Source organism: Ornithorhynchus anatinus, chromosome 13, assembly GCF_004115215.2.
Source record: "Ornithorhynchus anatinus isolate Pmale09 chromosome 13, mOrnAna1.pri.v4, whole genome shotgun sequence".
Classification (NCBI taxonomy): domain Eukaryota; kingdom Metazoa; phylum Chordata; class Mammalia; order Monotremata; family Ornithorhynchidae; genus Ornithorhynchus; species Ornithorhynchus anatinus.
The window spans coordinates 36747857-36775811 of NC_041740.1; the positions used below are offsets into that span (position 1 = coordinate 36747857).

At 49.4% G+C, this 27955-nt stretch overlaps 1 protein-coding gene across 1 annotated transcript; it reads left to right on the top strand.

Moving 5' to 3' along the window:
- On the top strand, positions 1–27930 carry IL15RA (interleukin 15 receptor subunit alpha). The gene is made up of 8 exons (XM_007656965.3): positions 1–370; positions 12170–12193; positions 13720–13914; positions 15287–15385; positions 16872–17189; positions 22628–22660; positions 25679–25733; positions 27149–27930. Exons 1-8 carry the CDS (start codon positions 1–3, stop codon positions 27249–27251), a joined length of 1197 nt encoding a protein of 398 aa, XP_007655155.3. The 3' UTR covers positions 27252–27930.
- The last annotated feature ends 25 nt before the right edge of the window (positions 27931–27955 follow it).

Below are 27955 nucleotides of genomic sequence, written 5' to 3' on the forward strand. Positions count from 1 at the left end.
ATGTGTGTGTGTGTGTGTGGCGGAGGGGAGACACGCCGAGGAAAAGTGAAAGCGAAAGAGCGAGTGCGCCCGGCTGCCCGTGTCGGCGGCTTCTGCGTGCGCTCCCGGGCAGCGGGCACCGCGGGCACCGCGGGCACCCCGGGCACCGCGCCTCCATGCCCGGCCCCGGCCCCGGCCCCGGCCCCGGCCCAGCTCGCTGAGCACCTGCCCGGGGCTGGCCCAGGAGCCCCGCGGCGGCCCATGGCATGCCGGCTGCCCCTGGGCTGCGGGGGGCGGACCCTTCGGCTGCCGCCGCCGCTGCCCCTGCTGCTGCTCCTGCTGGTCCTGCCGCCGCCGCTGCTGCCCCTGACCCTCACCCAACACCCTCAAGGTAGCCAGCGCCAGGTAGCCTCGCCCTCCCGGCCGGGCCCGGGGCCGCGATGCCCGGGGCGATGATGCCCGGGGGATGATGCCCGCGGGCCGGCCGGGGCCAGCGATGGTCCCGCCGCAGGCCGAGGGCGGGGATGTCGGGCGGGGGGCGGGGGGCGAATCCGGCGGCCCCTCGCCCCGGGCCAGGCGCGCCGGGAGGGCGGGAGGGCGGGTGGGTCCGAAGGGTCCCCAGCCCAGCAGCCTCTTCCCCTTCCCGCCCCGACCAACCTTCCCCCCCGCTCCTCATGGTCCAGACCCGGGGTTGAGCATTCCGGGGAAATGCCCGCTCCCGACCGCTTAGCACAGTGCTCTGCACACCGTAGAGCGTTCCCGGGGTTCTGCCGGCTCCCGACCGCTTAGCGCAGTGCTCTGCCCACTTTAGATAGTTCCCGGGGAACTGTCCGCTCTCGAGTGCTTAGCACAGTGCTCCGCACGCTGGAGATCATTCCGGAGGCACTGCCCGCTCCTGAACGCTTAGCACAGTGCTCTGCACACTGCAGATCGTTCCCGGGGACACTGCCCGCTCCCGAGCGCTTAGCACGGTGCTCTGCCCACTTTAGATCGTTGCCGGGGAATCGCCCGCTCCAGAGTACTTAGCACTGTGCTCTGCACACTTAAGACGCTCAAGGAATAATACTACTTGCGGCGTTTGTTAAGCGCTTACGACACCTAATACTAAGGATGGTATTCGTTCAGCGCTTACTCTGTGCCAAGCACTGTTCTAAGCGCTGGGGGTAGATACGAGGTTCTCAGGTTGTCCCACGTGGGGCTCACAGGCTTCACCCCCCTTTTACAGATGAGCTCACTGAGGCAGAGAGAGCCTGGGCTTGGGAGTCAGAGGTTGTGGGTTCTAATTCCAGCTCTGCCACTTGTCAACTGTGTGACTTTGGGCAAGTCAGGAAATTCTCTGTGCCCCGGTGACCTCATCTGTAAAATGGGGATTACCTTCTATCTTCTCCAGCGCTTACTACAGTGCTTGGCACATAGGAAGCGCTTAACAAATGTCATAATTATGAATAAATGCCAGCGATTGAAGCCTGGGCCCCTTCCCTCAAGAGGAAACAGAGTGGGTCACTTTCAGGTCCGGAGTTGGTAGATGAAGTTCAACACCTGCCTTTGTGCTCACGATTCTTGAAGCAAACAGGCCAGCTGTTCGCTCCCTCTACAAAAAAATCTTGTGCAAGGGAGGGAAATAGCCAGAGATTGTTTTGGTTATTTGGGCTTAGGTTCAATCAACCAATCAGTGGTATTTGTTAAGCACTTGCTGTGCGCTGACACTGTGCTAATTGCCTGGGAAAATACAGTGCAACAGAATAAATAGACGTGTTCCCGGCTAACGTGCTTGGCAGCAGAAGGGATGCAAGGTTACTATCCCTGCTGTGATACGGTTTGTTCCATTACGTGACAAACTGTCCATTTCCTTTTAACAGTCCAACTCCTCCTGCCGCCTGCTCTGTTCAGACCTCTTGGCTCCACTCCAGCCCGTGATGGACGCTCTAACTCATATAGATAGCCTCGTTTCCTTCTTCTTTCTAACTATCCCTTATATTAGTGTAAGCTCCTTGAGGGCAAGGGTTTATGTCCACTGATCCTGTCGTACTATCAATCAACCAATCATATTTATTGAGTGCTTACTATATACAGAGCACTGTCCTAAAGTACTTCTCCCCCTCTACACTGTAAGCTCGTTGTGGGCAGGGAATACGTCTGTTACATTGTTATATCGTCCTCTCCCAAGTGCTTAGTTCAGTGCTCTGCACATAGTAAGTGCTCAATAAATATATTTGATTGATTGATTGAGAGTATGATCTAACAGAATGGGTAGACATGTTTCCTGCCCACAACGAGCTTACGGTCTAGAGGACTCTGTATTCTGCCAAGTGCTTAGACAGTAAGCCCGTCATTGGGCGGGGATTGTCTCTGTTGCCAAATTGTACATTCCAAGTGCTTAGTACAATGCTCTGCACGTAGTAAGCGCTCAATAAATACTATTGAATGAATGCTTAGGATAGTGTTCTGCACAGAGGTACTCATTAAATATTATTGATTGATTAGCAGCATGCCACATTAGCCTATCTGCCCCTGTTGTTTCCCGGCAGTACACCGCTGTGCTGCATTATTGAAAAGTGTGCTTCGTTGTGCCTGCTTTTAAAATGTTTCTTCTGCAAGCTGTTACCCGAAAGCAGTTCACCTCACAGAAGCTTCTTAGGTCTTGCCAGTGCCATCCTTAGAGGTTGGCACAGGGTACCAAAAGCACCAAGGCACCAAAGGTGCTACTGCCACCTTGAAAAGTCTCTCCCCTATCCCTTTCTCCACATTTTTAGGGTCCTTGACCCACAGTACTACTTCTATGGATTTTACAATCTAATTAACAAAGAGCTGTTTCGGAATTGCATTTCAGGGCCTCATTGCTAGGGATGGTATCATGATATCTAACAGGTTCATGAAAATCGATTGTTGTCCAATTGTTCTCCACTGCTGCCCTGCCTCTCTGGCTGTGCCTTCTCAGTCTCTTTTGCCAGCTCTTCTTCTGCCTCCCATCCCCTAACAGTGGGTATCCCTCAAGGCTCAGTTCCATATCCTCTTCTATTCTCATTCCCTAGGGGAACCTGTCTGCTCATGGCTTCAGCTACCGCCTCTCTGCTAAATCTACCTCATCAGCCCCAATTCCTCTGCTTTTGGTGATCTTTCATCAACTCTTGCCTTCACGGATGTCCCAACAGCACCCCAACCTCAACCCATCCAGAACTGAACTCTTCAGCTTCCCTCCACTTAATATTCCCTTCACAACTGAAAACATCCTCCCCATCCGTCAAGCCTTCAACCTTGTCATTGCCCTTGCCTCCTCTTTCTCTTTCAATCCCTATATCCAGTCTACTACCAAATCCTGTCAATTCTTCCTTCACAACATCTCCGTAACCGGCCCCTTCCTCTCCTTCAAACTGCCACCGCGATGGATTTGATTACCACATCAGCCTCCTCACGGATCTCCCTGCCTCCGGCCTCTCCCCTCTCTAGTCCCTACTTCACTCTGCTTCCCGGGTCATTTTTCTAACCATCGATCTCTGCCTGGTGCCCGACTCCTCAAAAACCTCCAGTGGTTGTTCATTCATCTCCGCATCAAACAGAAGCTCCTGATTGTTGACCTTAAAGCCCTGTCAGCTGCCTTCCCCCTACTTATCCCAGCTCCTTTCCCACTACGCCCCAGGTTGCACGCTTCATACCTCTCAAGCCAACCAACTCACTGTGCTCTGTTTTCATCCTCACAGCATCAACCTCTTGCTCACATCCTCCCTTCTGCTGAAACTCTCTTCCCCTTCATATCCAGTAAGTTACTGCTCTCCCCATCTTCCAAGTCCTTCTGAAATCACAATTCTGGGACGCGATTTCCGCCCACGGGGAACTTTCAGCCTAGCCGAGGGAAGCTGTCCATGCAGTCAGATATTTTCCATGGAGGTTCAGTACTGAAAGTTGCCACTGAATTCTAACCTCGGCAACACTTTGTCAAAAATGGAAAACAGATTCAGGATTGAAGTTTCCTCTGGGCAAGAAACGTGTCTTTTGCATCTGCTGTACTTTTCCAAGAGCTCAGGACAATGCGTTACCACGGTGGAGGTTCTGGAAAAAGAACCTGGGTCTCCTGACTCTGAGACCTGAGTTTTTCATACCAAGCCAATCCTGCCTTTCACACTACTTCATTTATGTGTTCCTCAGGCTCCTTGAGTCATGGCTCCTGGTGTCCTCTGGGTCAGATGTGAGATTGGCAAGGACAGCATCTGTACTCTGACACCATCTCAAAGGAAGGTATTTGATAGTAGGATCAGAGTTCAAGAGCCTGAGTAACTTTTGAACACTGAGGGTAACTCAGGTACAGAACTCAGTGAAGATAAGTCCTCAGCCCTAGGAGAGTGTTGCTCTCATCTTGTACAAACTCAGAAGGCATTTTATGGTTCCTTATCAAAATTTTTTTTTGAAGGGAGGCGGTGATGGAAGGTTGGTGGTAGAGTGTTTTGGGGAGGTTAGCTCTTTGCTATCATGCACGCATCACCTTATTCTAGTCACTGTTCATCAGGTTGCAGTGAGCATCAGCGGGGCAGTGGGGTTTACTGAATGCCTCCTGTGTGCATAGCAGTCTCCCGGATGCTTGGGAACATACAAGTGGAATAAAAGACTTGGTCCTGGCCCTTGAGGAGTTTACAACCTAATGGGGGAGACAAGTAAACACAAATCATAATCATGCAATAGGTGAAAGAGTGTGAGGATAAATCCAAGTGACAGAAATGAAAGTCATTTTCATGGGAGTTAAGGTGACTGGGGGGATGTGGGGGTAAGTCCCAAGCACAGAGAAGCAGCATGGCCTAGTGGATAGAGCATAGGCCTGGGAGTCAGAAGGACCTGGGTTCTAAGCCCAGCTCTGCCATTTGTCTGCTGTATGACCTTGGGTAAGTCACTTTACTTCCCTCTGTCTCAGTTATCTCATCTGTAAAATGGGGGTGAAGACTCACCCCCCTGTGAATCCCCTGTGGGACATGGACTGTGACCAAGCTGATTAAAACTGGGCCTGAAAAGTACCTTAAAATAAAAACATCCAGGAATGCCTCTTGGAGGAGGTGGCTTTTTAAGAGTACTTTGAAAGTAGGGGAAGGTGGGGCTTGGCTAGGGAAAGGAGAAGAGGACAGGAATCAGGGAGGATGCTAGAGGTGGGGATTGCTCCCATGGAAGCCAAACTATCCTGGCAATGGCCCTGAAAGAAGACACTAAAGACCAAGAGAAAAAGGAGGGAACTTTGTGGCTAGCCCTGTCAAGAAGTCTTCTTGTCTGTAATACCGTGGCTCAGTGGAAAGAGCACGGGCTTTGGAGTCAGAGGTCACGGGTTCAAATCCCAGCTCGGCCACTTGTCAGCTGTGTGACTTTGGGCAAGTCACTTCACTTCTCGGTGCCTCAGTTCCTTCATCTGTAAAATGGGGATTAAGACTGTGAGCCCCACGTGGGACAACCAGGTTCCCCTGTGTCTACCCCAGCGCTTAGAACAGTGCTCGGCACATAGTAAGCGCTTAACAAATACCAACATTATTATTATTATTATTAATAGTGACAACTGTTTTTGCAAGAATCACTCACCCCAAAATAAAAGCCCATTTTCAGCTGTAGCCTGAGCCTCTGATAACCTATCTTTTGTGCCCTTTCAACTCTTTTGAACGGCTCAATCTAGAAGTCAATGTTTTTTCATTTGATAACATTTCTTTTTAGGGAGTGGGGATGAAGATAAGAGGGAGGGAAAGGAGTGAAAATATACTCAGCAAGTTAAGATGAAAGGGGCTCTTGAGGATTTTGAAATGAAACATTTGCTCTGCCCTTCCCCCAAATAAACTACAGATTTCTAAAAAACAGTCTTGAAAATAAAGCTGGAAAAGAAACTGCACTGGTTTATTTTAGTTGTGTTTGTTTAATACCACAGGTCTCCACATCTTTAAAGTTCTAAGGAGTTTCCACCACCTCCAAGAGACTTTAGTTTAGTTAGTTTTTCCCCTCTGGTCCCAAATCATACCCTCCCAACTTTCCTCCCGTAGCACTTATGTACATATCTATAAATCATTTAATATAATTATTTATATTAATGTGTGTCTCCCCCCTAGACTGTAAGCATGTTGTGGGCAGGGAATGCGTCTACCAACTCTGTTGTATTGTACTCTCCCAAGTGCTTAGTATGGTGCCCTGCAATCAGTCAATCAATGGTACTTATTGAGTGCTTACTGAGAAGCAGCGTGGCCTAGTAGATGGAGCATGGGCCTGGCAGTCAGTAGGACCTGGGTTCTAATCCTGGCTCCTCCACGCACCTGCTATGTGACCCTAAGCAAGAGACTCACTTCTTTGTGCCTCATTTACCTCATCTGTAAAATGGGGATTCAGACTGTGAAACCATGGGCATGGACTGTGTCCAATCTGATTAGCTCGTATCTATTCCAGTGCTTAATACAGTGCCTGGCACATAGTAAGCACTTAAATATTTAAAACAAAACAGAAAAATCTCAAACTTTCTAGAGCTCTTTTGTGCATTTACTTTGCCACATATCCATCTCCAAACTCTTCTTCCGCCTATCTGTAAATTATTTTGTGTCTGTTTCTCCCGCTAAACTGTACACTCTCGTCAGGTCAAGGAGTATGGCCTCTACTGGAACCTGCATATTTTGGACAAGTTGAAGGGATTTAAAACCTGCTGCTAATTCAGCAGGCCATTGGTGTTTCCACTGGAGAATAATTAAAGCGGCAAGATAGTGAGGTGGTGACTCTGCTGTTTTAGTTTGACGGTGGAGACTGTTGTTTTGGCAGAACATCAGGCCCATTCTCGAACACCTACCCAGTGGCCCAAAGAGAACTCTTGCCTGCCGCAACGGAGAATCAGGTTTTAGTCCTCACTAAGGCTTGGACAGAGAGGTTTGCCCAAGGATGACCCAATGATAATAATATTAGTAATTGTGGTATTTCTTAAGTGCTTACTATGTGCCAGGCACTGTACTAAGCAGTGGGGTGGATACAAGCAAATGGGGTTAGACATGGTCCCTGTCCCACATGGGGCTTGCAGTCTTAACTCCCATTTGACAGAAACTGAGGCACAGAGCAGTTAAGTGACTTGCCCAAGGTTGCACCGCAGACAAATGGTGGAGCTGGGATTAAAACGCAGGTCCTTCTGACTCTCAGGCCCCTGCTCTAGCCATTAGGCCATGATATGAATGTAAAATGTGAAGTACTTCAGTCCCCAACTTGTCGTTATTTAAAAGGAAAAAAATACCCAAAGAGGAGATGTGGGTCATTTCAGAGATTGGAATCACCCACAGTGTAGCAAAATTTAGCTACATAGTTGAAGGAATTGCAGCTGGGTCTCATTCATGGCAGGTAAGAATTTTATCAAGAGGAAAAGCACACACAGGTCTCCTGCGGTGAATACTTTCAAACAGACAGAAAGTGAGTTTTAATGAGTGCCTTTGCAATGGTGTTTCACACCTGTCAATTAGTTTTTTTAAAAAATTATTATAAGCATATTTTTTTGAAAGGAGCAGCCACCAAAATGTTAAAGAGACCATGGCAAAATTTTCTTTTAAAAACCACTGGTTGAGGGGAGCTGGGCCAACTACTTCCTCATCAAGCAGAAATGTTTGACAGAAGGATTAGAGACACACTAAAAAGTGACAATCTTCAAGGGGAACAATAGTGAAATTTGAAACCTCAAGTTGCAATGAGAGTAGACCAGGCTGTCTTTGAGAGTGCAAGATCTAAGTAAATGATGTGAAAAGAATGGTCATGCACCTGTGGTCCCCCTAACTACCCTATTTCCAAGCAGAATGTGAGTTTTAAGGGAGTTCAAATGGAAATCCCTTGTCTAGCTTCTAAGCCTCCGGGAGAAGGAGGAGGTTAATGGTCACGTTCAGCACTCTGGACTCAGCTGGATGAGCACATTTTTGGCCCTTGGACAGTTTTTTGTAATTGTCAGCCCTTGAAAATAGCCCAATCACACTACTATGTGTGACAACTATCACGAAACTGAAGGGATTAGAGAAATCTTAGCAGAAGGATAGAGCATTCCCAGGGTTTTTTAATGCTTTCCGGCCTATATGTTATTCAGCATCATTGTCATTACCAAATAGTGTTTCCCAAACTTGATTTCCTCCCAGCCCCTTATCCAAACCCAGGGATGACTCTCGACAATTTAGAGCAGACTTAGCTCTGTTGTACTGTCCCAAGCCCTCACTGCAGTGGTCTGCACATGGAAAGCGCTCAATAAATACCATTGCCACATTCTGAATGGCCAACACTCATTAAGTAGCAGCATGGAAATGAAATTTCAATCATGAACAAAATCGAGGTTTAGGACCGGGGCTTCAGGCTTAGGGATCACATTCTGAAGTCACAGAAGGTCTTTCTTGAAGAATCGCTAATCTTCCAACTGCCTCCTCGTCCTTTCTGTGCCACCAAAGCACTTGAGTTACCACAGCCTCTGTAACTTGTCTGTCCGTAGCTTATATACCCTATTACCCCCTCTATCTGCAGTTTGAGCGTCTGTCTCCCCTGTTAAGACTGTGAGCTCTTTGAGATCAGGGACCATGCTGTCTGACTCTTTCGTACTCTCCCAAGCTTGCAGTCGAGTGATCTGCACACAGCAGGTGCTTAATAGATGCTCTGTAATTTATTTTAATGTCTGTCTTCTCCATTGTATGGTAAGCTCCTTGAGGACAGAGATCACGGCTATTGTCCTCTCCCAAGCACTTAATGCAGTGCTCAGCACAAATAAGCGCTCAATAATTTCACTGATTTATTTGACTGTATTTACTGAGCAATTACTGTGTGCACAGCTCTGTACTAAGCACTTGGAAGAGTACAGTACATCAATGCAGTCACATTTCCTGTCCATAACGAGCTTACAGTCTAGAGGTGGGGAGACAGACGTAAATACAAATAAATAAAATTACACATATGTACATAAGTGCTGTAGGGCTGGGAGGGGGGAAGAGCTAAGGAAGCAAGTCAGGGTGACGCAGAGGGGAGTGGGAGATGAGGAAAAGTGGGGCTTAGTCTGGGAAGGCCTCTTGGAGGAGATGTGCTTTCATTAAGGCTATGGGTGGGGGGAGAGTAATCATGTGGCGGATTTGTGGAGGGAGGGCATTCGAGGCCAGAGGAGGATGTGGGCTAGGGGTCGGTGGCAAGACAGGTGAGATGGTTAGCACTAGAGGAGTGAAGTGCACAGACTGGGCTATAGTAGATGATCAGCAGGGTAAAGTTGGAGGGGGCAAGATAGTGGAGTGCTTTAAAGTCAGTGCTTTATGAGGAGTTTTTGTTTGCTGTGGAGGTGGATGGGCAATCACTGGAGTTTTTTGAGGAGTGGGGCGACATGTCCTGAATGTTTTTGTAGAAAAATGATCTGGATGCAGAGTGAAGTATGGACCAGAGTGGGGAGAGACAGGAGGCTGGGCGGTCAGCAAGGAGATTGATGCAGTAATCCAAGTGGGATAGGATGATTGATTGTATGAACCCAGTAGCAGTTTGGATAGAAAGGAAAGGGTGGATTTCGTGATGTTGTGAATGGGGAACCCACAGGATTTTGTGATGGATTGAACATGTGGGTTGAATGACAGAGAGGAGTCAAGGATAATACCAAGGTTACGGGCTCATGAGGCAGGAAGGATGGTGCTGCCGCCTGACTGATCCTAGACAGCGAGTTCCTCTATAATGTCCTTAGCTGATTCATGTGATAAATGAGGATGCAAAATGCCAGGGCCCAGGGCCTTGAAAATATATAGCTTCTTTAGGTAATCATTACCAGTTCTTCATTTACTTTTTGGCACTGGTTGCCTTCCTAGTTTTATCTGTCATCTTTTCTTTGTTGGGAATGAAAGCGCAGGAGGAGGGAAGTTGCCTTCTTCAGCCCAGTGAGGTGGGGAGATCAGCAGATACGATTCTCTGCTGAACCTGAGCGTGGTCTAGCAGGAATGCCAGAGCTGCCCTGGGAAATGAGTTGTTTGTTGTATTGCCCAAGTGGAAACTGAAGTTTCCCATTGAGTCATTTCTCTGCCCAGGTGCCCAGACAAAAGGGTGTGAGCTACCAGAAGTGCTGGCATCCGGATGAAATGTCAAACAAAGATCTTGGGGTCTATGGCCCCCAGGAGGCATTTGCTTTCCTGTGGCTCTGTTCCCAGAAGTCAAGGGGGATCATCTGGTTCTGTCTGAGGAAATTCCTTTTCTTTCCTGGGCCCTCCTCAACACTCCTTGCCATTTCACTTGAGAACATCGGGCTCCATTTCAGGGGCTGGGCCTTGTTCGGTCTGCATCAGCGACAGTGACCATCTACCTGGGGGTGATGGCAGTGATCCATCAATGGGTGTGTACTGAGTGCTTACTGTGTGCAGAGTACTGTACTAAGGGCCTGGGAAAGTACAATGCAACGGAGTTGGTAGACATGCTCTCTGCCCATAAGGAGCTTTCAGTCTACAGGATGGTAGAGGGTGGTGCTCAGCAGGGTAGGAACCCTGGGCCCTGCCGTCTCTGATGCTCCCCTGCTCTTTGTGGAGGTGTGGGAGATGGCGGGGATGCAGGATTCAGTATCGGTTTGCTCCACACAAGGGGGCTTGTGTTCTATAGCCTAATGCAGTGGAAAGTTTAAGGTGGTTGATGGGGCGTGGCTTGGTGATCTTGGGCAGGGCTGATGCTCACTGGCTGCGGGGAGGAGAACGTTGGCAGTCCCCGGGGGACCAAGTATTGGGCCGCAGGCCAGGGTCATGCCTAAGCACCAGCCTGCCTGTGCCCAGCCCACCTTCTGTTGGCTTTTGAGGCCTCAGAAATGGCAGAAGGGGGGGGGGGGAGAGGCAGACACATACAGCGCCTCGCACTCCCTCGGATTGGGCCGCAGGCCAGGGTCATGCCTAAGCACCAGCCTGCCTGTGCCCAGCCCACCTTCTGTTGGCTTTTGAGGCCTCAGAAATGGCAGAAGGGGGGGAAGAGGCAGACACATACAGCGCCTCGCACTCCCTCCCTTCCGGGCATGCATGCACATCTCTCTTGCTTCACCTGCCGAAGCTTCGGGGTCTTGGCCTGATTTGGCAGCCGTCTCTGCTACCATCCATGTCACCATCCACCCATCCCCCACTCTCTTCCCACCCGCCCTCCCTCCCTCCCACTGTGGTGAGGGCAGTATGCCTGCTCTCCTGGGAGCGAGGCAGTGATGGATGCTGCCTGCTGCCCGCTAGCCACACCCGGGACTAGGCACTGTTTGAAGCATTGGTTTGAACATGCCCATCATCAAGCCCCCACTTGTGCTGAGCACTAAATAAAGCAACTGAAATGGGTAGGCCCTGGCCCTCAAGCAGTGTCCACTCTGGAGTACACGTTATCTGGAATTTGACTGTGAAATGGGTCCTGGATTATATATATATAAAATATATTATATATATATATATATATATATTTTTAGTACAGCTTGAACTCTGAGTCTAAATTCATTTTGAGGCTGATCAAGCCTGGACTCAAGTTGAGTTTAATTCAGGGGTATGCTTGGCCAGACATCAGCTGTGGAAGTAGATAAGCTCCTCTAGACCATAAACTCATTGTGCGCAGGGAATGTGTCTGTTTATTGTTGTATTGTATTCTCCTAAGGCTTAATACAGTGCTCCGCACACAGAAAGCACCCAATAAATACAACTAAATGAATGAAGTAACTGGAGTATTGAGCCAGGCCTGTTAACCCTTGGTGTGCCAAAGGGCTTTAGTGGGCCAAAGAGGAAACCCATAGATTGTAAACTACTTGAGAGAAGGAATCATGTCTACCAACTCTATTGCCTTGTCCTCTCCCAAACACTTAGTGTAGTGCTCTGCACACAGTAAGCGCTCAATAAATACCACTGATTGATTGCTAGACATGACACACTCACCTGTAGGGTTTTATCTTCTGGGGCAAGCAGCCTGGGGGAAATCTTCAAGGGAAGTGAAAGTTGATTTTTTTTTTTATGGCAAGGTAGGCCATATAGAGAGAATGTCAATACTTTTTCATTCTATTCTCCACGGGAAGAGGCGACTGAGAAAAGACATCATGGGTTAGCAAATATTTGATATTCATCTTCAACACTAGTTAAAACTCAGGTAAATCATTACTAGACTCTTCCCCTGCAGTGCTGCCACCCCTGGTTTTTGGATTGGTTTCAAAACTTAATTTTAAATGATGTTTGGAGTAGGACACTGGACTCAGCTGTTTCTCTCTCTCTCTTTTTTCTCTCAGGGGCCCAATCTGCTGCTGATGCAGGTATTGGAACTTTGATGCTTCCCTTTCCTTTCTGTTAAACTAGGAGTCAAACACCCACTGGGACTTCCAAGAACTTCAGTCCCCCACCAGGGCCCTGTCCCGCCCCCAGTTCCGGGGCCCGGCCGGCCTGGCCCGAGCTTAGCACAGTGAGTGCGCGGCCCGGCTCAACAGCCGGCTTCCTTTCAGCCGGGCCCAGTGAGCCTGACCTGGGGAGCAGGGGAAGAAAGGGAGAGAGAGCCCCCACCGCACTCTACCTTGAGCTCACAGTGATTCCCGAACGGCTCTGGGATTTGTAGCACTAGCAGGAACGCCCGGGCTCCGTGACCACACCATAGCATCACAGTCCATGTATTTTCCAGGGGCTTCAGTCCCTAAAAATAATAATGATGGTGTCTGTTAAGCGCTTACTATGTGCCAGGCACTGTACTAAGTTCTGGGGTGGATACAAGCAAATCGAGCTGGGCAAGTCCCGATCCCATGTGGGGCTCACAATCTCAATCCCCCTTTTACAGATGAGGGAACTGAGGCACAGAGAAGTGAAGTGCCCAAGGTCACACAACAGACAAGTGGTAGAGCTGGGATTAGAACCCAAGGCCTTCTGACTCTTAGGCCTGTGTTCTTCCCACTATGCCATGCTGCTTCCCCTGCAGCATGCTTCTCCCAGTCAGTCATGCGGGTCATTGGGTCTGAGGGGAGCCGGCTTCCCAGTCCCAGCCTGCCCAAGATGTTCACCCACATTCGGGAGGTTGGGCTGGCACGGTCTGCTCCCAATCAGGTTTGGGCAGCTTGGCCCCCTCTGGTCCCAGGCCCCCACAGCCTCTCCCTGCCCTTGACTTGGTTGGGGCTGGAAAGCCCAAGACGCAGGGACTGGGGCACTGAGATGTAAACGTGGAAGGGCCAAACTTGGCTGTTTGTCCCTAGGGCCAACGGGACTAGTTCCCAGCAGCCCCAGGAGCCACTACACAATTGTGATAGCATCCTCAAAAGAAGCCTGAACCAACTTGTCAGGTAGGCCAGGGTAGACCTAAGAAATCAGGCCTGACCTGATTTCTTGCTCAGGTCAGGCTCTAGCTTCTAATCCCAGCTCTGCCACTTGTCTGCTGTGTGACCTTGGGCAGTCTCTGGGCCTCAGTTATTTCATCTGTAACATGGGGATTGAGGACGTGAGCCCCACGTAGGACATGGACTGCGTCCAACCTTGTATCTACTCCAGCACTTAGTACAGTGCCTGGTACATAATAAATGCTTAACAAATACCTTAATAAAAACCCCAAAAAGTAGGATGTGGGAGGCATTTGGTGTTTCTAACAAGACAGAGTACCAGTTCAGTGACTTGGTAGCCTCAGTGGTGTTTTAGATGGCATGGGGTGAGTGTCTCAAGAATCCACCATCCTCCTAGGACCAAGAGGGTCCCCGGCACCCATGTCAAATGCTGGTAGGTCTTTTATGCCTCCTGTGCTCCTGGAAGAAAGAAGCTATCAACTCAAAGTCTTACTCTGGCCTCCCTTCTCTCCTTTCCCATTCAGGAGTTACGTGCCCCACCCCTCAGCCAGTTAAGAATGCCAACATCCAGGTGAAAAATCACCAAATGAAATCCAGGGAGCGCTACGTCTGCAGTACCGGCTTCAAGCGGAAAGCCGGGACCTCCAGCCTCATCCAGTGTGTGTTCAACAAGTCGACGGGCACGGCTCACTGGACAAATCCCAACATCGAGTGCATCCGTAGGTGATCTTTTCCTGTTGCGGGAATCCCTCTGGGCTTTAGGGACAGGGTGGGCTGGGCTGTTGGCAGCAACTGGTTGAACGGCGCAGAATAGGGGAGGCCCAGTTCAAGGCAAGGGTTCAAGGCCGCTCCTAGGAAACAGATCTAAATTCTGTGCTAGGGCTGAGTCCCCTGCCTGAGACCTAAGGACTCTCTAGGGCAGATTCTGGCCATCAGTTGCTTGTCAAAACTGCAATGGTAGACATGTTCTGTGCAGCACTGAACGATAGTGTGGGTGGCCCATATTAGAGAAAAGCAGCGTTGCCTAGTGGTTTCAGCATGGGTCTGGGAGTCGGAATGACCTGGGTTTCTAATCCTGGCTCCATCACCTGTCTGCTGTGTAACCTTGGGCAAGTCACTTCACTTCTATGTGCCTCAGTTTCCTCATCTATATAATGCAGATTAAGACTGTGAGCCCCATGTGGGCAGAAACTGTGTCCCACCTGATTAGCTCGTATCTACAACAGCGCTTAGTTCAGTACCTGGCACATAGTAAAGCACCTAACAAGAACCATGAAAAAATGGAGGAGGGCAGCTTTCAGTCTAATAGAGAAGACGGACACAGACAATCAGCTTAAGCTTGTTCATGTATATTAACAAGAGGGCGTTGAGGGATGTCTTGTGCTGGTGGGTTGGAGAATGGATGGGGTCGATCAGGGAAAACATCCTGGAAGAGGCGGCCATGACCTGTGATTTAAACAAGGAGAGGGATGAAGACTGCTGGGTGGGAGTAGAGAGGCTCGTCCATGCATAAAAGACAGGTTGGGTCCCTCTACCAAAAGCTTAGCTGGGCTCATGTAAAAAGAAAATTAGATTTCCTGTATCACACGGGTACTGGGCTGGGTGTGGTCAGACCCCAGTATTTCCATTCTATCGGGTAGGACTTTTTGAGCTCTTGTTTACTATCACTCTATCCAGATGTTGGAAAAAAACAAGATCAGCCCACTGGTAGGGAAGGAGAGAGGCAGAAGGGGACACACTTGTTGGACTAAATCAACAAAAGATTGGTCAAACATCCAGTGGACCATGTTCTGACCCACTCCTTTTTGAAGTTGAGGAGAGGATGGAGAGCAGGAACTATCTACTGAATTCCTTACCCCCAGGGGCCTGAGTCCCTGGGACATTTCTCAACCCCAAGCTTGAAATGATAGACATCTCCGTCAAAGGCAAAAAGAGCCCTAGAGTTTCATCTTATCCATCACTCAAGAGTCAGGGTGGTATCCGACTCATTCCAGCTAGCTACTTCCTTTCCCCTAATACTTCCAAGCCCCGTCTCTTCCTTTGGTAGAGCCAGAGCTATCAACCCCAAATTGACACCCCTCTTTTCTCCAGGCGATCCCACCATGGGCCACCTCATGACATCTTCACCCTTGGAAATAACATCCACGGCCATGACGTCGGGGCCAGAGACCCCCACCTCGCCCAGAAAAGGTAGGAAGGTTGGAGTCAGAAACTCTGGGGGGGTCCCCTCCATTGCGGAGGGAGACCAGGCCAAGGGATCCACTCTATCTGGCCGAGTTGGGGAGGTGGGACGGACAGATGTCAGTCTGGGAAGACCCCAGACCTGCCACAGATGTGGTCAGCCCTTCTATGGATACCACTCCCAGGGGGAATGTGCTAACCTAACATCACGTGATAAAGCAGGTCAAGGATTGAGCAATTTTAACCCAGACTTGTGCCATAGCCCCCCTGCATGTAGTACTCTGGGAACCTGATGGGGTTGGAGCATGAAATGGTATGAAAGGGGGAGAATGACGGTTTCTATTGTCCCAGGTGATCTGCCTCCTCCTGTCAGGCCTTCAGGTCAGATCGATGGATGGTGTCCCCGACTACCTTAGTTAAGAGAGCCCTCCCTCTTGCCCTTGCAGATTGAACTGACTGGGTATGCCAATGTGGACTGATTGTTTGCAGCGCGCACACACACACACACACACACACACACAAACACATACTTGTGTGAGGTGCAGGGTGGAAAACAAAGGCAGGTACATGAGATACCCTCCCCCGACTGCAGGGAGCTGGCTCCCTTAGGCACCCCCGTACTTTATGGACCAAGTTCTTAATCCTCCAATCAAATCTGAAACCTAGAGCAGATTATATGTGGGGCGTTTTTGCAACTTTTTGTATATTTGTGTATGATGAGAAGCAGTGTGGCCGAATGCATAGAGCATGGGCCTGGGAGTCAGAAAGTTCTGGGTTTTAATTCCGGCTCTGCCACTTGTCTGCTATGTGATCTTGGGCAAGTCACTTAACTTCTCTGTGCCTTAGTTCCCTCGATGTAAAATGGGGATTAAGACTGTGTACCCCATGTGGGTTGGGAACTGTGTCCAACCCAATTTGCTTGTATTCATCCCAGCGCAGTACAGTTCCTGGCACATCATAAGCCCTTCAAAAGTGCCCTTATTAGTATTAATACTTTTATGACCCTATGAAAAACCAAAATGATGTGAGCGGGTGATGGGAAATCTTGTGAATAGTTCTATCACCTTCTCTCCTGGCGTATTACATTCAAGCGTGGACCTCCCTCCCCTTTCCTGCCGAAGGGGTCCAGACAGCCTCAGCTATGGGATGGCTCCCCAGCTGTGATCAACAATGGTAGCTTGACCCCTAGGAGGGCCCTGAACCTCTAGGAATTCAGGGTTTCCCATGCCTTGCCATCTAAACATGAGACTGTGAGCCTCATGTGGGAAAGGGACTGTGTGCAACCGGTTAAGTGGTATCTACCCCAGAGCTTGGTACAGTGCCTGGCATATAGTAAGCGCTTAATTAGTACCACTAAAAAACAATAACAAACCCCCCAAATTCTGAGTGTCAAGTCAGGAAGTGGGGGGGGTGGGACCAGAGCAGCAGTCTGACCATCGGCCTGGACTGTGATTCAGCTGTTTGGTTCTAAATGCTAATGTTCCCAATGTCCCAGACTTCCCTGGAGAATCAGAGACGTCCACACCACCCAACAAGCCAGAAAGCACGGCGGTTACCGAGGTGGTCCCAGTGCCGAAGTCAGCCTCCTGGCCACCATCCACTTCCCCAACCTCTTCTGCACCGCCAGGGGCCACCTCGCAGCCAGGGCTCCCGCAGACTCCACCAGGAACACCATCTACCACCATCACCACCACCATCACCACCACCATCACCACCACCATCACCACCACCAGAAACCGGGTCTCAACAGCCACAGCTCAGCCAACATCACAGATCAAGGCACAGACCTCCCCTGGCACCCACAGTGCATCAGGTCAGCCCCTGCCCAATCCACCCCCGGGGTCCTTCCAGTGGGGGTATCCTGTCCCCGATCCTTAGGTTGAGACGCATCGGGGAGAGGGCCAGTGTCGCACGGGGACGGGGTCATTATGGGTAGGTCCGGCCTCGTTGCTGAGCCAGCTGTCTCCCCTTCTCTGTGTCAGCCAGAATCCCAAGTGACTCAATGTTCTATTCCACGTTCCCAAGCAATGGCAATGGCCTCTGGGTCCTGGCCTGGGCCAGTGCTACTGGTTAGTTCCCACCCCCTGGTTATCCAACTCCAATGGAGACATGCGTTTGTCATACAAGCAGAGCTGAGGTTGCTGGCTGGGCCCCTGGCCGAAAGCCCCGAAGATCCCCGCCCCATCCTCGTGCCCACAGATTATCACCAGTGGTTTGCATGAGCACTGCCGGAGAGATGCTGGTCCTATCCCTTGCCACCCACACTAAGCCTATTGTGCAGACTTAGTTTGTGCTCGGCGTGACTGTTCAGACTGTTCTCTTGCTTCATAAAGCTCCTCATCTTTGCCATTGCACATGTTTGAGCACTAGGAGAGGGTACAGGTCAGCTGATCAGTGGGCAGCTCCTCGTACATCGCAGAGGGGCCCCTCCTCAGTTTCCAATTGGCACCAGCAAGTGGCTCTCTGCATTGTCTCGAGGTAACCCTAGCTGTTACCAGTTACCACACAGACCGCTGTCCTGCCACCACCCTGGGGAGCTGGGCCCCCTCGAAGAGGCAACCTCCCCTGCTCGGGGCACCTCAACATTTACCCTTTCATTCCCCAGAGCTCTGAATAACAACCTCTCGTGTAGTCTGTTCCAGGAGTCCCCAAGGTGGGTGGCGTGACAAATCAGACGGGCTGGTTTTCCTCTAGATGTGGCATTTGCTGGTTGCTGCTTTTCCCTTCCTGACATTTGTCAGCATTTGTATTAAGCACTTACTATCTGGTTCTGGGGTGGGGAGAGCGGCACAGGGGTTGGCAGAAAGCCACAGAACCCAGGAGGTGCTGCTCAAGAGCTACCCTCTGGCCCATCACAGATTGGCACAGAAACCATATCGGGCTGCTGACCTCTGACCTACGCTCTCTGCATTCCTGGGTTGATCTGTCCATAGAGCACGGTTGGGTCTGGCCAGCATGGGTGGACAGAATTCCTTCTACCCAGAGACCACGTGGCTTCACCTGTTTAGGGCACTCACTGGGGTCAGATTTGCTCAAGGAATGAAGAGTGATAGGTCTCTGTGTCAGCATTCTTGCAGCCTTGGAGAATCTGATTTATCTCCAGCAATTCCAAAACTGTGTCTCCCCCCGTCCACCCCAGCCAAGAGGCTAGCAAATCCGGGGACCTTATCTGCATGATTTTCTGAGTCTGTGTGGGGCAAATTGAATCCAATCTAAGAGCACAGATTGCAGCTTCAATGAGATTATCATTTTTGGAGCCACGTATAATCAGTCTTGCCTGCCAGCACATCCGCCTTTTGGACAGACTCTATTTCTGATTTTCACACCGCCCAGCCCTGATCTCCCAGCCTGTTGCTCCCCTCGGTAGGCAGAAGGGTCTTTGAGTGTAGACCCAGACCTCAGACTGACTGTTGGGAGAGGTAGCCAGGTCGATCCAAGGAGCCAACCTCAGACCGCTCAGCCCATCCAAGGTCAATCCTTAGACATCGGAGTATGAGCATCACAGTCTTCTGACATTGGCCATCCATCGGTTAAGATCCTGGTGGGGATGAGACACACGTAGATTTCCATGAAATGTTTCCAACCTGCTGTTAGGTTTCCATTTGTAGGAAAGCTCAAATCTTCATCTTTTGGTTTGTAAAATACTTATTCAGTCCTCCTCTCTTGTTTTGGGAGCACTGTCTAAACAAACTGTCCAACTTAGCCAGACATTCCTCAGACACACAATCCCAACATCAAAGAAAATGCACTTCTTCCCATAAACAATCACACATGCTTCTCAACCCTTCAGCAAGCTATGAGTTACTACAAGTAACAATAGGGTAAATTCAAAAACTAGACATCAGCTAAATTTGTAGTCAACAAACCCAACCAGCTGACAGATCACATAGACCCAATCGACATTGGTCTTCTAGAACGACGGCATACAGCACAAACCCTGGATCCCTCCCTTGCTTTCTGTTAAGGCTAAGTCTGTTACACTAGGAAATGGTAGAATTAACCCCCTTCCCACAAGCCCAAGTGCCATAGCATTTTTTGTGGGGGACCTGAGGGCAACTCTCGCCAATGCCAGTGAACAGAACCTTGGTTCTACGGACAGCAGAGATCAATCAGTGGTTTTTACTGAGGGCTTACTGTGTATAGAGCACTCTATAATGAGTGCTTGGGAAAGTACAATATAAGGGAGTTGGTAGAAACAATGCCTGTCCACAAGGAGTTTACAGTCAACATAATTGCAAAATGTCAAGGGCTCAGATGCGAATTACTGACCTTGTAATAATAATAATAATCATGGCACTTGTTAAGCGCTTATGATGTGCCAAGCACTGTTCTAAGCACGGGGGGAGATACAAGTAATCAGGTTGTCCTATGTGGGGCTCACAGTCTTAATCCCCATTTTACAGATGAGGTAACTGAGGCACAGAGAAGTTAAGTGACTTGCCCAAAGTCACACAGCTGATAAGTGGTGGGGCCGGGATTAGAACCCATGACCTCTGACTCCCAAGCCCGTGCTCTTTCCACTAAGCCACGCTGCCCCACCAAAGAATTAGATCAGGTTTAATTCAGCCTTGAAAAGAAGTCTTATTATCACTGCACTGTTGTCTCCAGCCTGGACAAGGTTTGGAGCAATTGGACAGACACTTAAAATTGAGCTCATTTCATTCCCTCCTCCTTTCTTCCCTCCTCCCTCCTGCCTCCTCTCCTAAGGACTAAAAGTAGGGCAGGAGAGACTTACCCGGGATTGTTCAAAGGAAAAATGGAGAAGGGTGTCCAACAGGAGGAACTACACAACTAGGAGACAAATGATGAACATACAGAGGAATGGGGAAAAGGAAAGGGGCAGAGCTTACTATTTTTTGAAAGTACTTGTCTCAGATGCAGGTGTGGCTTGGTTTTGGAGCGATCTGGCTGCTACCACATGACAACCTGCTCCTGCAAATCGCTCCGGCATGTTGGAGTGGCTTTCCTCATCATGTAGTCAGAGCAAAAAAAAACCCAGATGACTTTGGGTACCTTGATGGCACCCAGATAATGCCTGCATAGATAAGGAGGTAACAGGTTGAATGGGGGAATTCTAGGGACAAAAGCTGGATGCAACTTGCTGGGCAGAAGAAATGGGGCCAGGGTGGCATGGGTGGAATCTGAGATCTTGGAGCCCTTGGACTCTGTGCACTTGACATTCTCCACCTTTGCCACACTTTCATTCATTCATTCATTCAATAGTATTTATTGAGCGCTTACTATGTGCAGAGCACTGTACTAAGCGCTTGGGATGAACAAGTCGGCAACAGATAGAGACGGTCCCTGCCGTTTGATGGGCTTACAGTCTAATCGGGGGAGACGGACAGACAAGAACAATGGCACTAAACAGCGTCAAGGGGAAGAACATCTCGTAAAAACAATGGCAACTAAATAGAATCAAGGCGATGTACAATTCATTAACAAAATAAATAGGGTAACGAAAATATATACAGTTGAGCGGACGAGTACAGTGCTGTGGGGATGGGAAGGGAGAGGTGGAGGAGCAGAGGGAAAAGGGGAAAATGAGGCTTTAGCTGCGGAGAGGTAAAGGGGGGATGGCAGAGGGAGTAGAGGGGGACGAGGAGCTCAGTCTGGGAACGCCTCTTGGAGGAGGTGATTTTTAAGTAGGGTTTTGAAGAGGGAAAGAGAATCGGTTTGGCGGAGGTGAGGAGGGAGGGCGTGCCAGGACCGCGGGAGGACGTGACCCAGGGGTCGATGGCGGGATAGGCGAGACCGAGGGACGGTGAGGAGGTGGGCGGCAGAGGAGCGGAGTGTGCGGGGTGGGCGGTAGAGAGAAGGGAGGAGAGGTAGGAAGGGGCAAGGTGACGGAGAGCCTTGAAGCCTAGAGTGAGGAGTTTTTGTTTGGAGCGGAGGTCGATAGGCAACCACTGGAGTTGTTTAAGAAGGGGAGTGACATGCCCAGATCGTCTCTGCAGGAAGATGAGCCGGGCAGCGGAGTGAAGAATAGACCGGAGCGGGGCGAGAGAGGAGGAAGGGAGGTCAGAGAGAAGGCTGACACAGTAGTCTAGCCGGGATATAACGAGAGCCCGTAATAGTAAGGTAGCCGTTTGGGTGGAGAGGAAAGGGCGGATCTTGGCGATATTGTAGAGGTGAAACCGGCAGGTCTTGGTAACGGATAGGATGTGTGGAGTGAACGAGAGGGACGAGTCAAGGATGACACCGAGATTGCGGGCCTGCGGGACGGGAAGGATGGTCGTGCCATCCACGGTGATAGAGAAGTCTGGGAGAGGACCGGGTTTGGGAGGGAAGATGAGGAGCTCAGTCTTGCTCATGTTGAGTTTTAGGTGGCGGGCCGACATCCAGGTGGAGACGTCCCGGAGGCGGGAGGAGATGCGAGCCTGAAGGGAGGGGGAGAGGACAGGGGCGGAGATGTAGATCTGCGTGTCATCTGCGTAGAGATGGTAGTCAAAGCCGTGAGAGCGGATGAGTTCACTGAGGGAGTGAGTGTAAATGGAGAACAGAAGAGGGCCAAGAACTGACCCTTGAGGAACTCCAACAGTTAAAGGATGGGAGGGGGAGGAGACTCCAGCGTAGGAGACCGAGAATGATCGGCCAGAGAGGTAAGAGGAGAACCAGGAGAGGACAGAGTCCGTGAAGCCAAGGTGAGATAAGGTATGGAGGAGGAGGGGATGGTCGACAGTGTCAAAGGCAGCAGAGAGGTCAAGGAGGATCAGAATGGAGTAGGAGCCATTGGCTTTGGCAAGAAGGAGGTCATGGGTGACCTTAGAGAGGGCAGTCTCGGTAGAGTGGAGGGGACGGAAGCCAGATTGGAGGGGGTCTAGGAGAGAATGGGAGTTAAGGAATTCTAGGCATCGATTGTAGACGACTCGTTCTAGGATTTTGGAAAGGAAGGGTAGTAGGGAGATAGGACGATAACTGGCATGGCCCTAAACAAGCTTCCTGTATTCTTGTTGGTTGCTTTTTTTTCCTAAGGGATACCTGGCCCTCTCTGTGGAGGATCTCCCATTCATCCACCAAAACTCTCCATTTGGCCCACAATGTTCCTAACACCCAAATGGGATTTCTCCCGGGATCCACCCACTTTATTCAGCAGGTCAGGGATTCCCAAAGGGCGGCTGGCAGCTTCTTTGATTGTGGAAAACTTTGCTGACTCTCTCTAATGTGCTGAAGGGTTTTCGTCAAAAAGCTTGGGTCTTCAGCCTTGAGGTCTGGCTGGGAGCACTATTTATTCCTTTCTCTGTTTTGCAGGGTTTCAGCAGTACGTGTCTGCCTCTGTCACAAGTAAGTACCCCACAGTTTGCTGCTTTTACTCTTTCCTCTGCAAGCTGGGCTTTTTCCCTGGGAGGGATGGTTTGTTGGAGGCCAGGGTTACCTTTCTTTTGTTGGTGAAACCACGAGAGAGAGAGAGAGAGAGAGAGAGAGAGAGAGAGAGAGAGAGAGAGGGCAGTACAACCCGGCCTGGCTGGAAAGGGCCTAGGACTGGGAGTCAGGAGAGACACGTTCTGATGTTGGCTTTGCTGCTTTCCGGCTGCGTGACCCCAAGCATGTCACTTTACCTCTCTGGGTCTCAGTTTCCTCGTCTCTAAATCTACCTCTTAGATTGTGAGCCCTGTATGAGGCAGGGGTTATGTCTGATCTGATTATCTTGTATCTCCCCCAGCACGTAGCAGTCAGTCAGTCAGTCAGTCATTTATGGAGCACTTACTGCATGCAGAACACTGTACTGAGCGCTTGGGAGAGTACAATATAACAGACATGTAGTAAGCAATTCATCATACCACACTGCTTCTCTGTACTAAGACTTATTAATCAGTCTACTGATACGGTCCCTAATACAGTTCCCTGTGTTTTAAAAGTGATTCTCAAACATACTTGCAACTTGGAGTTACTGACTGCACAGGCTAATCTTCTGCCAATAAGCAATCAATCAAGAAATCCCCTTAGGCCCTGTCATTGTTTAATCTTTCTGCTGATTCTTGCAGTTGTAACTAACCCAGCTTTAATGACATCATTCACTTTCCAACTTCTCCCTTTACTGTATTTTCCTTTAACCTTCAGATATTTTGGTCACAAAATAGGAAGCACTGCTCTTGCCTCTGAGTTTCATTCTATGGGATTCATAAGTAGCCTTTAGAGCATGGAACTTCCATGTATCATGCTCTCTGACACACACATTTCTGCCTCTAATATAATTAATCTAATTAATTAGCTTGAATCTGTGGCTTTGCTATATAATAAGAAAGCAGTGTGCATGATGGAAAGAGCACAGGCATGGGAGTCAGAGGACCTGGGTCCTAATCCTGACTATGCCAATTGCTTGCTGTGGGACCTTGGGCAAGTCACTTTCCTCCTCTGTTGCCTCAGTGTCCTTATCTATAAAATGGGGATTAAATACCTGTTCTTCCCTCTACTTAGACTATGACCTTCATGCAGAACAGGGACTGTGTACAATATGATAAACTGTTTCTGCCCCAGCATGTAGAATAGTGCTTAGCACATAGCACTTAACATATGCAATAATAATAATAACTGGTAAATGAGCTGGTTCACCTAATAATAACAACCATTACTATTACTAGACAAACATACAGAAGCTGGTTTCTCCGGAGAACCAATCAGCCCAGGGCATCAGAAGACTAATCCCTTAAGTAGGGAATTATATCAATTCCTCAGAATTCCAGTGGGTTTGACTTAGGACATGGAAAAACATCCAATTCTAAAAAATGCTCCTCAGATTTGGGCCGGGCTCTTCCATCTGGTTGCAAATAGGTCCCGGTACTGAACTCTTGCCCTTCCGTCTTTTCTTCTTCTGGGGCAAATAACTATCGGGCTTCAGAGTCTGGGACTCCTGCCTTGCTTCCCTAAACCCTCTAGTTCAGTCTCATCTGTGCCAGCTAATGGCCACTATGCGCTTGTTCCAGGGGGCCGTTAATAATAGTGATTATAATAATTTTGCTTGCAATGTGCCAAGCACTATTTTAAGTACGTATGGATTCAAATTAACCAAGTGGGTCACAGTCCCTGTCTCATACGGGGCTCACAATCTAGAGAGGGAGAATAGGAATTGAATCTCCATTTCACGGATGAGAAAACAGAGGCAAAGAGAAATTAAGTCACTTGCTCAAGGTCCCCCAGCAGGCAAGTGGTAGCGCTGGGATTAGAACCCAGGTCCTCCAACTCCCCGGTCTGTGCTCATTCCACTAGGCCACACTGCTTTGGGGGCTGTTCCCCAAATTATGTATTTTCCCTGTTTTGCCTCTTTACTCTTCTTCCCAGCCTTTAGGGGCTTATTTGGTTTTTTTGTTTGTTTGTTTAAAGACTCCCATCTCAGTTCATTTGGGCCTCTTCCAGAACCACTGCCCAGGGTCAGGTGTGCAACACTTCCGTAGCCTCCATTGCCCCTCGCCCTCCCCTCCTGGGTGGGAAATAGCCTCTCCCACTTACCCACTTAGAGAAGCAGCGTGGCTCAGTGGAAAGAACACGGGATTGGGAGTCAGAGGTCATGGGTTCGAACCCCGGCTCTGCCACTTGTCAGCTGTGTGACTGTGGGCAAGTCACTTCACTTCTCTGTGCCTCAGTTACCTCATCTGTAAAATGGGGATTAAGCTTGTGAGCCTCATGTGGGACAACCTAATTACCTTGTATACCCCAGTGCTTAGAACAGTGCTCTGCACATAGTAAGCGCTTAATAAATACCAACATTATTACCTTGATGCTGTCTCCCTCTTTCCTCACATTTCAATTCCTGGCCCAGCCTCCAGGCATCCATGGACCCCAAACCCCAAACCCTCCCCCAACAACCTCTGGTTCATATGGGGGCTGGGGCCCAGCACTGGAAGTCACATGATGCTTGGACAAGTTACTTCACTTTTCTGCACCTATCTCATCTGTAAGATGAGGATTAAGACTGTGATCCCCGTGTGGGACAGGGACTGCGTCCACCCCGATTAACTTCTATATACCCCAATGCTTAGTACAGTGCCTGCCAAATAGTAAGCGCTGAAAAAATATCATATAAAACAAAAAAACAAAAACCGCTGAATCACACATCAAAAGAAGGGTAGAGAGTGCATAAAGTCAGTGCATTTCTACATCCAAGATCATTTTGCCTTTGTCTTCTCCTTGGATGTCAGCCCCTAGAAGCAAGAATCAGGTCTCCCTGTGGCCCTAAAATGGAATGTTAAATAGCAAGAATGGACTTGGCAGTCTCCCATCAGTGCAAGGATTCAAGGGTTTCAGAGTTCTTAGAAGTAAAATTGGATCTTCTGCCGAGATTAATATTCTGTGCTTTCTTTATAGGTCTGGTCATGGTTGTAATCCTGCTTGGTGGGGTATTTTGGGCATGTAAGCAGAGGTAAGACGATGATGCCAATCCTCACCTGTTATGTGCTCATTTTTATGTGGGTCTGTCTTCGTTGTTAGATTGTAAACTCAAAGGCAGGAATTCTGTCTTACTACTTGCGATGTATGTTCCTTAAGAGCCAAGCCCAGTGCTGGGTACACTCTGGGCACTCAGTACCCTGTTGGTGCAATGCACTGTACTAACCTTTTGGGAAGTGATCCGTTCCTTGTCCGCAGGGTCCCTGTCCTCGGTATGGTAGGCAGAAGAAGGAGATTTGCAATATTCAAAACGTTCGCCGATGATAAAACCACCTGTATGTGCCTTTCCTCAGAATATCTCCAAACGCATTTCTAATTCTTTTGTTTATTCTCACATCATTCCAAGCTTTCAGGATGGCAGCTTTTCTTTTAAATGGCATTTAAGTACTTACTTTGTGCCAAGCACTGTACTAAGCAATGGAATAGATAAAAGATCATCAGGGTGGATGCAGTCCTTATCCCACATACAGCTCACAGTCTTAATCCCCATTTTACAGGTGAGGTGATGAAGGATAGAGAAGTTAAGTAACTTTCCCAAGGTCACACATTAGACAAGTGGCTGGGCCGGGATTAGAACCCAAGTCCTAGGTCTCCCAGTTCCATGCTATTTCAACTATTCAATGCTCAACTATTAATGGCCCAACCAGAAAAATGAGCACTGGCTTGGCCTGGCAGACATCACGGAGAGGTCTTGAAAGTGAAAGTGGACTTCCTTCCTTTCTACTACTTCTAATTCCTTTCAAAAGTCCCCCTAAGTATTCAGGATCTTTATTGTTCCTTCCCCTTCCCTTCCTCCTTGTTTCAATCAGGAAGGAGACGAGGGTGAAACTCAAATCATCTGGCTCCTTATGGTGAAAGGTGCTGGAGAGCAGAGGGAGCCGGGATGGGAAGGATGGGAATAATAGCTAAAATGGAGGTGTGGGGACTATTTTTGGATTGGCCTTTTCTTACAGCCTTTCCCTGAATAGTGGTGGGAGACCGAGTGGCCCTGTGCACTCAGGGTTGCAGGGGTGCAATCAGTGGCTGCATGCGACCGCTATTACTTAGAGAACCCCAGAAAGCTTTGGATGCGACTGGAAGTGGCGGTACCCCGAGACCCTGATAGGTCCCTTTAACTCCCAGACTTGTGAATTCTCCCGTGTGTTGCCTTCTGTAGTGTTTTGTGTGAACATTATTTCATCTTTTCTTTTGTGTCTGTCTCCAAACTCTTCCCCACTTTCTTAGATTGTGCAAGGTCAGGAATCCTGCCGAAGTCTCACTTGTGGATCTTTTCCCCCCAGCCCCGAGTACAGTGCTCCGCACTCTGTGAGCACTTAATAAATACGGTTACTACTAGAGAAAAGGAAGACCACTGGCATGCCCTCTAAGGCCAGCTGTTCTCTTTTGCAGATGCTCCTTCCCCAAATTCCCGAGTGCCCCAGAGGGGATTCCGATGACTGAGGACCCCAACAACCAAGACGAAGAGGCCGAAGACCCCAGGCCCGACCCGTGACATAAAGAGAATCAAGGCTGTTCCCCATCCCCTCCAAGCGCTGCTCTAACAGGACAAGGTGCAATGGCCCCACGGGTTCGCAGAGGAAGAGAAGAGGCTCTCCAGGCCTACACACAGCTCCAACGTCAGGTGGCCAAGATGCGGGGTCGATTTCCCCCCAGCAATGACTTAGTGGGCAGAGCAGCTGAGAAAAGCATTGTAGGACGCTGCCAGGGAGTAGAGAGGGAGGGGAGCAGGAAACTTCACATTCAGGGAACCAAGGCCCTTGCTGCCATATCATGGTATTCGGGGTGGGTGGACCCAGCCCAGCTGCCCCCCCACCCCACCCTCTTGCTAATCTTTCTCCAGGTATTTACTCAGAGGATCAGCCTAGGGGCTGCTAATGTGCTAGCAAATCCCTTTCCTCCCTCCACCTACTGCCCAGAACCAGCTCTGAGGTGGTTCGTGGGTGGCACTGGTTGCTCTTGGGGCATTTCATTCCTTAAAGGCATCGCTCCAGGGCGGGCCAGGCACCTGAGTGAGAGCCCGCTTGGGACCCCCAAGACTCAAGAACTCAGAAAGAAGCCCCACCCCCAACAACCCTTATATTTTATATATTTTTATACATGCTTGTGTAAATACAGATTTATACTTTTAAAGAATGCTTTCTATTGAGAAAATAAAAATTCTATTTTCCATACAAAATGTAACAAGATGATACGCTG

What these genes read in the sequence shown, in the direction of transcription:
- IL15RA (XM_007656965.3), top strand. Translation starts at nt 1, where the DNA reads ATGTGTGTGTGTGTGTGTGGCGGAGGGGAGACACGCCGAGGAAAAGTG. An exon ending in TCCCAACATCGAGTGCATCC is followed by an intron (nt 13,915 to 15,286) that starts GTAGGTGATCTT and finishes TCTTTTCTCCAG; the next exon opens with GCGATCCCACCATGGGCCAC. An exon ending in TTTTGGGCATGTAAGCAGAG is followed by an intron (nt 25,734 to 27,148) that starts GTAAGACGATGA and finishes TCTCTTTTGCAG; the next exon opens with ATGCTCCTTCCCCAAATTCC.